The sequence below is a fragment of the Strigops habroptila genome, chromosome 19 (assembly GCF_004027225.2).
Source record: "Strigops habroptila isolate Jane chromosome 19, bStrHab1.2.pri, whole genome shotgun sequence".
NCBI lineage: Eukaryota > Metazoa > Chordata > Aves > Psittaciformes > Psittacidae > Strigops > Strigops habroptila.
This window is the reverse complement of record NC_044295.2, coordinates 5,059,371-5,072,550: the sequence shown is the minus strand read 5'-3', so window position 1 is coordinate 5,072,550 and position 13,180 is coordinate 5,059,371. Positions and strand designations below refer to the sequence as shown.

General features: G+C 44.3%; 1 protein-coding gene across 11 annotated transcripts in view; it reads right to left on the bottom strand.

The window, feature by feature from the left end:
• TANC2 (tetratricopeptide repeat, ankyrin repeat and coiled-coil containing 2) overlaps positions 1-13,180 on the bottom strand; it is a 239,415-nt gene that overhangs the window by 83,908 nt on the left and 142,327 nt on the right. For all 11 annotated transcript variants that reach the window (XM_030508833.1, XM_030508827.1, XM_030508829.1 and 8 more), the window contains one exon: positions 3,490-3,753. In XM_030508833.1, the coding sequence (XP_030364693.1) occupies positions 3,490-3,753 (264 nt within the window). The remainder of the gene's footprint in view (positions 1-3,489; positions 3,754-13,180) is intronic.

The following is a 13,180-nucleotide window of genomic DNA, read 5'->3' as shown; positions in this document are numbered from 1 at the left end:
CTGCCAGATACTGGGATATAGGATGCTCTAGAGACAACCACTGCTCACTGTGCTCTCAAAAACACATGGTTTATAGACATTTGGACCTGCTTAAGTGAGGCCAGAGGAAGCCACAGAGATGCTGCGAGGGCTGGAGCAGCTCTGCTCTGGAGCCAGGCTGAGAGAGCTGGGCTGGGGCAGCCTGGAGAAGAGAAGGCTCCTGAAGGGGAGACCTTAGAGCAGCTCCAGTGCCTAAAGGGGCTCCAGGAAACCTGGAGAGGGGCTTTGGACAAGGGATGGAGGGACAGGCCAAGGGGAATGGCTTTAACCTGCCCGAGGGGAGACTGAGATGAGCTCTGAGGCAGAAGCTCTTCCCTGTGAGGGTGCTGAGGCGCTGGCACAGGGTGCCCAGAGAAGCTGTGGCTGCCCCATCCCTGGCAGTGTTCAAGGCCGGGTTGGACACAGGGGCTTGGAGCAACCTGCTCTAGTGGAAGGTGTCCCTGCCCGTGGCAGGGGTTGGAACTGGGTGAGCTTTAAGGGCCCTTCCACCCAAACCAGTCTGGGATCCTATGAAATAGTAGAATCCAGAAAATATAAAAAAATCTTGAGATTTTCTGTGGAATTCCACAGAAACATCACTAAAAAAATGCTGAAAGAATATTTAGCTCCAGCAATGTATGAGGAAAAAAGTGCAAGAGAAATGCTAACTCTGTAAGATCTTTTTCAAAGATTACCTACAGAGATTAAAAATCCCTTTTCCATATCAAAAGATGAAAAAGACAACATGGAGCCAGGCTGGGCTATAAGGGATGCTCTGCAAACGGGGCATGAAACCAGTTTCAGGAGCTGACTTGCATTTTTAGCTTTGAAAAGCCTTGATGAAAGGGGAAGGTGGAATGGCCTCGGTGCCCGAGCAGCCCCGCTGACTCGAGAGGGGCTGGATCTGAACTATGGTGGCACTAATTGAAGCAGAACTGAGAGCTTTTCATGTGGGATATGAGGCGAAAAGAGCCAGCAGCTCCAGTCTCTGAATTTCTTTAAGTTTTTGCCCTCAAAAGCAATATTAATGCATAGAGACCGTGCTCACATTTTGCTTAATTTCCTTCTAATTTATTAGTAGCACTTCACCTCGCAGCCAAGCTGTGAGCAATTTGCTGTCCATAAGTTACGTGTGACCCAGAGACCTTTAAGTTCTCCTGATACTACAAGAGAGATAATTTGCTCTGACCCTTCTGCAGCACACTTCCCCTTTCTCTTCCATGTCTGGCTTTTGCAACGCTCACTGCCCGGGCATACAGCAGTGCCCTTCAAGCTGCTTCTGACTTAATAGCATAAAATTGCTTAATAACTTCTATTTTCCACACAATAACTGAGTATTGCTCAGCAAACGTGCTCCCACTGAGCCAGTAGGAAAGATGTGCTCTCTCTGCTTTCACAATCAGGCTTTAAAATACTCATATCACATATACAGTGACCCCTGAACATCAATGATTCACCCAGACGTGCTCTACCAAACCTAACATCCCACTCTGGCATTTAACAGTACACAGAAGCCTGTAGAGCTGTTGGTTTATTTTGTCAAATGAAAGCATTTGCCAAAAAGAAAAAAGTGCTTTTAAGCACTTTAAGTGCCTTTTTTTTTTTCTCTTTTTTAGGATGATCAGGTCCAGAGAACCTCTTATATGGAGACATGCTGAGAACATTGGGGCTGTTCAGCCTGGAGCAGAGAAGCTGCGTGGAGACCTCAGAGCAGCTGCCAGTGTCTGAAGGGCGCTACAAGGATGCTGGGGAGGGACCTTCATCAGGGACTGGAGCGATAGGACAAGGGGTGATGGGTTCAAACTGAAACAGGGGAAGTTCAGGTTAGATATAAGGAAGAAGTTCTTCCCTGTGAGGGTGCTGAGGTGCTTGCACTAATAACCTTGTGGCTCTAAATTAATACATGTATCTTCTGTGGGATCAGTCTCCTAATCTGGTTTATCAAATGGCTACCCCATGAGTAGTGCTGGTGCAAGGAGGAGGCATTGGCAGAGAGCACAGGATTAACTCTTTGGGCAATGGCACGTTTTGCAGATAGGCTTAAGTCAAACATGAAACTACATCTGGATTCCCTCTCCCATCAGTCAAGTACACACAGAATGAGGTTAACCCAGTCTGGGAGAAAAAACATATAAATCTAAACATACAAACATAACTTTATCGTGTCATAAACTTATAGGAGATAACATGGGATCATTCAATGACAAAGGTTAAGCCAAATCCTGTATTCTTGTCCACAGTTACTACCACAATGATTTATCCCGGGACATGAACTGTGTTTTGCCGACATACTACTTAAAAGCAGCAAAAAAACCACAAAGCATTGAGAAGGAAAAGATAGTTTTCTCTTTTAAACAGTAATTGTCTCTAAATGCATCCAGCAAGCCAACAATTCCAAAGTCAGTTAAACCAATACATGTGTATTCAAATTTATGGTACCTGGCCTGCCCTGTTTTATTTGATTTACCCCTGATCTAGCTGAAGATGTCCCTGCTCATTGCAGGGGGGCTGAACTAGATGAGCTTTGTTCCAAACTGTTCTATGATTCCGTGATTCTATTTTGAAGGTTTTATGTGGCATCATTTATAAGAGATGGACCTGAAGTAATGAGGCTGTGCAAGCGAGTTTCCCACTTCATTCCTATCCCTCTTTCCCTTCTGAAATCACAGGCTTTTGGATGTAATTAAGTAGCTCGTGGTGTTGTACCTCCATGCTTAGGATACCCATAATTTTAGCATCTATAAAATCTCATTCCTACACTGCTGTTAGGCCTGTGACTATCCAAAGTGGGATTAAAAAGGAAACCTAATCCAGTTATGCAATGCAGCCTGGGTTGCCAAGAGATTAACAGAGACTATCCCAAGCTCTGTGCAGTCTGGACCTTCTGGAGCAACAGCCCTGCTGCCAGCCACAGGAGGATCCTGCAGGGACTCTATACGAAGACAAAGCCTGTACCGCTCCACGTCCAGACATACAGACCACCCCAAGAGAAGGTTTAACCCCACAGAAGTCACCCAGCAAGGAAAAAATATGGGGCAGGAAAGCAAAGGAGCATAATTCCAGGCAAGCAGCTTTTCAGTAAAGCTTGAATGTTTTTAATCCTATCTCTTGTTTCTGTCCTGCTGCTATCAACTTCAGGGGGAAGCTTCACGGGTTGTTAAAAGAGATCAGTGAGGTATGTTAAAAGAGATCAGTGAGCATCATTATTTGCATTGTAATGATAAATATTCTCCAATAATCTTACAGTTGTACAGTTTTTTAACAAAGGGACAACCAGCTGCTGAAAGAACCATTCAACATCATCAGAACCAGTTTTCTCCACAGGAATTTTCCATATAGAAGCAGTAAGTTAAATGAAAAGACAATTCTTGTCACACTTCACAAGGATGACTACAGAAAGAAGATTTCTCTTTGGATAATGAGAACATGACAAAGGCCTTTTACCCAAAGGCAAAAATGTTTATTTCTTACCTGCTACCGAATTCGGCCGTGGCATCAGGTAAAGAGGAATAGACTGCACTGACTGGGACAAGACCGTCTCCAGGTTCCTCTCCGGGATTTTGTTCAGGCTGTAGGTGGAGGCCGTCATGTTCTCGTCCACGCGGTATAAGCACGAGTCCATGCTGGATTTCTGGGACTGCCAAGGTTTCAGGTTTCCTCCAGATCCAAGTTCTTTACTGCTTTCCCCTCCATATTTAGTGCGTTCCACATTTTCTGAGTAGCTTGTCAAAGTAGCTTGAAGGAAGAAATGATAAACACAGTGAGTAACAAAGAAGGGTTTGCACACACACTGCTCTAGCCGAGTTGTGCAACTCAAGAGCCAAAATCCATGTTCATCAGATTTTCCACATTCATATAAATCAGAGATTATGGAATTGGATTTATTGATACTGGTTCTGTTTACTACTTTTCAAAGAACATTTAGACGATAACATTTTGGCTCACACTGTTAAAAGCCATTTGTAATTACAAAGAGTATTAAAAAGTAAGTGTGGCAGCATATTTGAAGACACGATGCCAGAAAAGCAGAAATTACTAAGGAAAAACCATTATCATGCTCCTCATCTCTTTTAATTTGCATCAGTTACCACCTTTCCAAAGATGGTTGCAGAAGCTCATAACCTTGCAGTGTCTGACACCAAACACAGAGAGCTCCCCCCTGACCCGCATGAACAACCAGGTCTTGTGGATCAGAAACTGAATCCAGTATCTTGCTTGACTGACATCAGGTTTTTATGAAGCTTTAACTGGAATCCACATATTTTCCCTTCTATTATTTCATTTTACAGATGAGGACTGTTGCTATATTGACTTTCACATTGGGAAGCGACAATACTACACTGACCCACACAGCTAACATCTCCCCGCTGGTATCTTCTCAATTCTGACAGTTATCCACCGGCTGTAACTCCCTTTGGGCTGTTGACCTTCCTTTCTCTTCAAAGTCTCCTACATATTCCTTCAAGATCATAATCCAACCATTCAGTCACTGCAAAAAGGCCCCAAGACCACCCCAGCTCATCTAAGTGTGTCAAACTTGCCTCCTCCCCATCTGGAAGATCACAAACCAGAGCTCACTATCCTCTCATTGCCCCACTGCTATTAAAACCCCTGAAATTCAACTTAACCCTGAATATTCTGCAGCCCTGGACATACCCAGTGTTTGTAGGTCTGCTTGCTAAACCCACTGAAATCCATCATTTTCACTTAGCTGTGGTAAACACCTTCTCCAGCCCAAATTCTCTGCTCATTTCTGTGCCATCTGACCCTGGACCCACCACTCCTCATCTGCAACACAAACCACATGGTGATGTCCCCTCAGGGCCTTCACCAAAGCCCATTCCTGAACCAAGGGCGATGCTGCTTCATTAACCAACAGCACCACATTGATTTTTATACTGATAAGCACAAAGAGGAAATTACTCTGAAGACTCACATGCTCTTAGGCTCAAGCTTTTTCTATGCCAAGCTTTACAAGTAAGCAGCCTAGAAAAGAACTAAAAGAACTTCCAGCCAGGAGCACCTGGCAGTTGATGATGAAGTTGAAGTGCAAATGGGTAAAGCAGAGAAGTACATATTCCAGCCAGCTCTTTACATGTTGAGTAGAGGAATAATTTCCCTGCCCAACATTAGGCATCTGATGTAAATCCTCAGAAATACCCATACAGAGCTGACAAAACATGAAGGTGATGACAGTTACTGCTGGATTCCCAATGCAAAACCACAAGCTTCAGCGACCAAGGACTGATCTGGCTTAATTATACATGATGAATGCCATTCTAAGAAGAACCAGAATTAAATGCTTACATCTAATGTCACAAAATCATCATTAAAAACCAAAATGAACACTTTTAATTCTCACTGTGTCTTCTTTATCTATTCCAACAAGCTCCGTGCACCTCCAACCTTTACCTGTTCGTACAGTTTTCTCAGTATTGGGTTTCTTGTCTCTGCAGTGGGATCAATATCTTCATCTCTCATCAAGCATCCCCAAATTTAGTTGTCTGTAACGTATTTTAAAGCTTAAACCCAACACATGCAACTGCTAAGAAATGGTATTTGTTTGTTGGCATTGAAACATAGGTTTGCTGTCAGGTAAATGCGTTTACACTTCAGCATAGGAAAATGAGACCAAAACAAGGAACAGATGTTCATGGATTCCTCCTGCTCCCTCAAATGGTTTACTATTGAGAAAGAGGTTTGGAATGGTTTTGTAGAAAAGCTCCATTTCAATGAGTCTGCAGTGCCAGACTCACTACACATCTATTCACAGACAAAAATCAATCCATTGATCCATTAAAATCCATTCATTTAAAAACCCTCTCTCCGGATCCGTCTAATTAATCTCTGTAGATACACATCAGCAGCTGAACTCATACATCAAACTGAGGAAAACCAAAATAACTACATGTCAACATGAGTTTCCTCTAAATGAAGCAACAAAAAGGGGAAAAAGAGCTACTAAGTGCTGCTGGCCCCTTCTCTAATTGTCACTTTGTGTTCATTTTAAACATCATTTTCACTGTTTTACACTAAAGCTGGTTTATGCGCAAACTCTTCATTGAATCAGGTATTTAGGATTGTTCCCTGTGGATTAATTTACCTTCTGAACAGCCCTGGATCATATAAGTACTGCTACATGGGCTGGAAGCGATTGCTCTATGGGCTTAATCTCTTCTGAGCTATTTTAAACCAAACCAATTTTGACTTTATTTAAAAGGCAAAAGCATAAGGTTCGCTACGAGCCAGCAGCATGAACCAACATGCTGAGCACGTCTCCTGGGGGAAGCAAAGCTTCCCAAGAGCACAACCCGGGGAGCTGCTCAGAAACCACAACTTCACAGTACAGGTTTGAGAAAGCAGCATTTCATTTTAGGAAATTCACATTATCTGCATCTCCCAAGCTTGGTGCAGTGTGTTACACGGGGGTAGAAAGCTGGGAATGCAAAGTTGGTAAATACAAAGCAAGTGCAAAGATTTGGTCAGCCCTGAAGTGGTCAGGCAGTTGGACTAGATGACTGTTGTAGGTCCCTTACTACTGAAAATACCCTGTTACATTCCATATTCTATATTCCATGTTCTCTTCTCTATTCTAGTCTCTAGTCTGCTCTACTCTACACCATTCCTTTCCACTCTGTTTCTTGAGTAGACAGAACTTCACGTCAGTCCTCAATGGAATCAAGCCCATGAACACCCACAACCAGAAGCAAATCTGCAAAAATACCATTATTTCTGCAAGCTTGCCATATTCATACCCTAAACCCTCCAGAAGTGCAGAGGGTATTCCAGGACATACAGTTTTGGGTGTGTGAGAACATCTCCCCATCATGCGTTGGCCCTGCAGGGGATTAACTGAGCTTTCAGCAATAATCTCTGCAGTGGGATGCCTGGGGAATGGAGACCAACCCTCAGGATGGATCCTGCTGCAGTCACACCAGGATCCTGTTGTCTCATTAATGTACTTAAACCATATCTATATGTTAAAAACATTCTGGGCCTTAATTCAGATGCAGAGAAGCCAATTGAAACAAGCAACAGCAGCTACCAACTAAGATGACAAAATCACTGCCTGTATGTCTATCATCAAGCACATCTTTGCATACATGGAATACAGGAGAGCATCAGAATATCAGGTTCTATTAAAAATTGACCTTCAAGTGAAGATTCTTTCAGCTATTACAACCTGGGGTTAGACTGAATATCTAAACCACAAAACAAGTATTTTGTGCTCATACACTGAGATCTCTTTGCTCTGTAATTCGTAACTGTGACTCTGGCTAACCCAGCTGACGGCCTGTGGAAAGGAGGTCCTGATGGTGAGAAATCCCAACAGACCCCACTTATACATTATGTTGTTAAACTGGTGTCAAAAAAGGGGCTGCAAGAGCACACATGGACTCAGCTTAAGTGATATCTGAGGTTTTCATCAGCGGTAACATCTCAGCTTACAGGACACATTCAGAGGTTTTCAGGATAAGGGGGCACAGCCTCAGGAGAAGGAGAGACCCTGCCCCAGGGCTCACAGCATCCCTGCCACTGCTAACTTGAAAGCAGTAAGGCAAAAATTCCTGCTCTTTGATGGATTTGAGGTCATCAGTTTATCTTTTCCAGATTTAGAGCATGCTGTCTATTAAGAGATTAAATCACAGAATGATTTAGGTTGGAAAGGGCCTTAAAGCTCCTCCAGTTCCAGCCCCCTGCCACAGGCAGGGACACCTTCCACTAGAGCAGGTTGCTCCAGGCCCCTGTGTCCAACCTGGCCTTGAACACTGCCAGGGATGGGGCAGCCACAGCTTCTCTGGGCACCCTGTGCCAGCGCCTCAGCACCCTCACAGGGAAGAGCTTCTGCCTCAGAGCTCATCTCAATCTCCCCTCGGGCAGGTTAAAGCCATTCCCCTTGGCCTGTCCCTACAGGCCCTTGTCCAAAGCCCCTCTCCAGGTTTCCTGGAGCCCCTTTAGGCCCTGGAGCTGCTCTAAGGTCTCCCCTTCAGGAGCCTTCTCTTCTCCAGGCTGCCCCAGCCCAGCTCTCTCAGCCTGGCTCCAGAGCAGAGCTGCTCCAGCCCTCGCAGCAGCTCCGGGGCCTCCTCTGGCCTCGCTGCAGCAGCTCCATAAATACTTCTGAAGTCCATAGTACTTCTGAGATTCTATTTCATCTCAAGAAATGGAACTGCTGAAGAAAGCAAAATGATTGTCTTATTGTGTCCAGACTGACTGATGAATACACACACACAATTTGAAATTACTTCAGTTTACATGCTCTAGTGGAAGGTGTCCCTGCCCATGGCAGGGGTTGGAACTGGATGAGCTTTAAGGTCCCTCCAACCCAAACCAGTCTGGGATGCGGTGATTTTCCTGGGCAGAGGACTTGACTACACCAAGCTTTCATTTTCAAGCTCGGCGCATTTCCCTTGATGAAACATTCTGATTAGAACTTTTTGCAAATAATATGCTTTAAAATGTCTTTATTTCTTTGGGGTAAAACCCAGAACTGCACCAATGCAGCACTCACCCAAGAGCACTCCCTGGATTTCCCTGCAGACAGTACTACACTTCTCAGAGTTCTTCATGTACTTACAGGATAGCAAATACTATTTCTCATTCGGTTGCATGCTGGCCTATGCCCTGGGGCATGCGGCTTTCAGCTGTACTTGTCTTGAATCAAACACACAAGGGGAATTTTACCATCCCATCCAATTCCCCTTGAGGCAGACATCATGCCTTGGAAACGTCACCCTTCATGTTCACCTTTCACATGGAACTGCAGGAGAAAGTAGTTTTCTGTAGTTACCACTTTATGCTGACCAACAGCTGTAACATTAATTCTACGTAAAGATTTATAATGTCCTAAGTAGGAAATGGAGATTTTGTTGCTTTAAAGGAATAACTGCAGCAAAGGAGCCACCTTCACACGGCGCACTGCCAGGAGGTACTAAAACCATTCCTGCACGCTCTGCCAGTTCACCTCATTTCCCTCGTCTCCAGTAACACACTCCAACATGACCTGCCTTATCGCATTGGAGATGTCCTAGCTGACATGGACGAGTTGGCAAGGAGTGAAATACATTTCTTACCCTCATCTACTTAAGCTTTCCCAAACTCATCCACAGAAGGATACACCTAAATATAGCCGTGTCGCCCCAGAGCGCTCCAGGGAGCTTGGCTGCCAAAGAGAAAAACTTGGCAGGCCCAAAGCATAAGCCCAAAGCTGTCCCAAGGGAAGGCAGCAGCTTCGGGCTGTCACGTGCAGGCCAAGTCCCAATAGCCCCCAAGCACTCGGTGTGTTTAGAAGAGAATTATTCTCTGCTGGACACCATCAGTGAGTTTAAAGCTTCTTCAGGGGAAATAAAACTCCAAACCCTTAAGTCTTGCCCTGCTTGAGGTCAAAACCAACACTGCTCTTCATAGGTTTAACTCTTCTTATAGCACTTATCTCAAATGGGGGGGTTGGAAATAAAGATCACTGCTTAATTCACATAACAATCCTGTAAAAAGGATTAAACAGGCAAAGCCATTTCTGCCTTGAGGTATCCTAAATCATGGTAAGCACACAAAAAGTCTCAAAACTTAATGAAAAATACCTTGAAGGTAGCATCACGCTGACCCTGTATGTGCTCTGTTCTAAATCTGAATTCCCCACTGCAGCACTGACAAGCGGGATGAAGAATGGTCTGAATGCCTTGAAGGGCTCGTACCTGTGAGCGCCTCCGACAAGGAATGTACAGCCTGGGTCAGAGAAGCATTTCAGCAGAGCAAGGCACTCCCACCCTCAGAGAAAACTCACTGCAAACACCGTGCTGTGAGACAGAACAGATCATCTAAGCTGAAGGCTATAAACTTCAGTTTATCACTTGCAGAAACAAGGCAATGAACGTTTTTCAAGCTGACAGAGGGGAGATTGAGATGAGCTCTGAGGCAGAAGCTCTTCCCTGTGAGGGTGCTGAGGCGCTGGCACAGGGTGCCCAGAGAAGCTGTGGCTGCCCCATCCCTGGCAGTGTTCAAGGCCAGGTTGGACACAGGGGCTTGGAGCAACCTGCTCTAGTGGAAGGTGTCCCTGCCCGTGGCAGGGGGTTGGAACTGGAGGAGCTTTAAGGTCCCTTCAACCCAAACCAGTCTGGGATCCTATGATATGATTCTGTGATTCTCCCCATCCTGCTGGGGTGAGCGAGGGGCCCAGTGCTCAATTGCTGGTTGAGGTTAAACCCCAACAGTCAGCTACAGGAACCACTCACTGCACATTAACAGTGGGCCTGTTACCATTCCAGAAGATGACAAGCACATACACATCCCTTTAACCCTGTACCAACTTCCATCACCTTCTCGATTCAGTGCCCTCTCTGTCCACCTTTTACCATTTTGGACTCTTCTTTATTTTTGCCTGTCTCATCGGCATTCCTTCTTTAGCATCAGCAAGGACAATTCCCAATTTCCCAGTTTTATTTCTTTTTTTTTCAAGTCCACAGTCTTGAAACGGGTTTTCAAATGCTAAGATTTAAACAACAAAGCAGAAAGGAGGCCGTGTGGGGGTGTGCACAAGGGAAGGGAAGTTATCTGTATACATGGCATTAACTTTTTGGGCAAGCTTGGATCATTGTGAAGCTTTTCATAACCATGAAGGTTAAAATCTTGCTGCTCTTAAAATAAAAGCTGAGAGTCCCATCTAACCTCACACCACCAACAGCTAAAACGTAAGAGAAGCCACTTATCACAGTATCCAAAATAACCCCGTGGGAGTTGACAGCACTGCATTTTCCTCTAGCTGTCTTTCTGATCCGTCCTTCCAGTTTATTCTTTCTTTCCTTTTATCACTCAATTTTCCTTCCATCTACTGGGCTGGACCATAAACCGAAGCAGATTTCACCTTTGTGTGTTACATCTGTTCTGTGCCACTTCCTTTGGTTTTAAACACTCGTCTTTCTCCTTTTTCTTCCAGTAACATACTGGATCTGTAGCTGCCCCATGATCCAGTACTTAAGGCCCAGATTTTGGTGTCAAACCCAACCCTTGCCACTGGCTTAACTGGGGGAAGGCAGAATTGTTGTTTCATGACTTCAGGGTTTCTCCCCATGACATCAACCACAAATCACACCACATGTGCATGCACGTGTACTCTGCTTAATGTACCCTGTCAATGAATTGGGATTCAGAGATGGTGCTGTTTCCTACTTCGTATGGTTGGGATTCTGTGACCCCACTGATTTTGCTCAAAAGCTGATGTGATGCCTGATAAATAACCTCCATTTTCACCTCCTGAACCATCAGCCCCGTCACCTGCAATATGTAGGTGAATTAGTGAACAAAAGCTCATTATTCATCACTGTGAGACATTTTCCAGGGAGCTCCTCCTTTGGGGAATGAGCCCAAATGGAAGCTGGCTAGATTGAAGAAAAAGATCTGTAATTCTCACAAATCTTATTCATTATTAACAGAGCATTTCATAATACTGATGAGAATGTCAGAATTCAAATGCTTTAGCTGGAAGATCACAAAAATATTTAACCTGAGTTAAATTTATCTCGCTGTGCCTTTTGAGCTGTTCTTTGCTCCCTTCTCCAAGCAGTTAAACTCGCAAACAAATCTATCTTGTTTTATTGTCGGCAGCATCTATTCTGCTTCGCACACACTCTATATGAATTTATTCACAAACCTATTTTTAACCCACCAACACATAAATCTGTAGAAAGCAGCAAGTTGATAAAAGCTCAGGAGTCACAGTAAAAAGCCAGCAAACAAAGAATGTGAAAAAAGCTCTGTGCCGGGGACATCCAGAAGGGGACAGAAGGTCCTTTACACGTCACAAAATCTAAGTGAAAGCAACTGGTTAACATGGTATTAGACGTGTCTACATTGGTGCAAGAGGATTTATGCAGCTCCCTGTTTCCTGCTTTACCATCACACCAGTTTCCCTGCTTAGGATGATCCCCTTAACAATTAAGTGGGGAACACAGCATAGATCATAAAGGACTTTGCATTAAGGACAAGGCTGGCCCCATTTCATAGCACAGTAAATTACAGCACTTCTCCAGGAACATTCAACACGGAAAACAGAAGCTCTTTTAATCCCCTTGGGAGACTAAATGACCTGAAGTGCTGTGTGAACATCACAAGCACTTGGGTAAGCTTTACGCACCAGCAAGAAGCATTTGTGGGTTTATTCTGCAGGCTTGCTGCGATTGCTGGAGGTTGGCTTATATTCTGCTGCATTCAAGCAGCAAAACTTTACAGTCCACTTCTGCGGGCTGTGAAGTGCAAAGTTCCCCTCCTAACAGCACGTGATTCTTTGACCAGTTTTCTTTTCAGTAGCAGATTTTGAACATTAACAGTTGGCTGCTTTTACATAGTGAGAGCCAAAGAAAATCCTGGAAGCTATTCAGAGGTTAAAGTCAGGGCAGCATTTTCACCAGCCATTCTGCTGTACACTAAAAGGGTTTAGTGGCTTCTAGCAGAAAGGGCTGATTTGCTCCTATCGCTCCTCTTGGCTCACCTCCTCTCTCCTCCTCCCCCCATCACCATTTCTCTTCTCCTACAAATCAGAGTGTTTGAAGATCTTGTTGCATTTTTTGTTACCCTTTCAACTGAAATAGCCTGAACTTCCCTTTACTACAGGGGATCTAAGCTTTCAAAATAAGTCTCTTCTAACCCAAGTGATGCATTTATTAAAGCCAAGAGTAAGCATGAAACAGTCCCTGTGCTGTGCAGATGAGAGACACGACACACTTCTTCCCTAATAATTGAAATTATATAAGAGGTGACACACAAAGGGACAGGAATAACTCCAAGAGGACAAGTCACCAGAGACCTGGCTGGTTAAAATCTGGTCTTTATATCCAGATGAGAACACCAAAATGCCCACTCTACACACCTCAGTGGATAGTTACGCTCTTAATGCAGCTCATGTAGAGTCTAAAGAGCCACAATGATTTAACTTTGACAAATTAATGCTGTGCCTAGGACAGAGAGGTGGTAAAGATGAAGAGATCTTCCTAAAACCATTAACTTCTATCAAGAGGAAATATATTGGAGCTGCCTATTATAGAAATACACCTTCTTGGAGCTAATAGTTTCAATCATTTATTTTGAGCAACCTGGTCTAGTGGAAGGTGCCCCTGCCCATGGCAGGGGGTTGGAAATAGATAATCTTAAGGCCATTTCCAACCCAAACCGT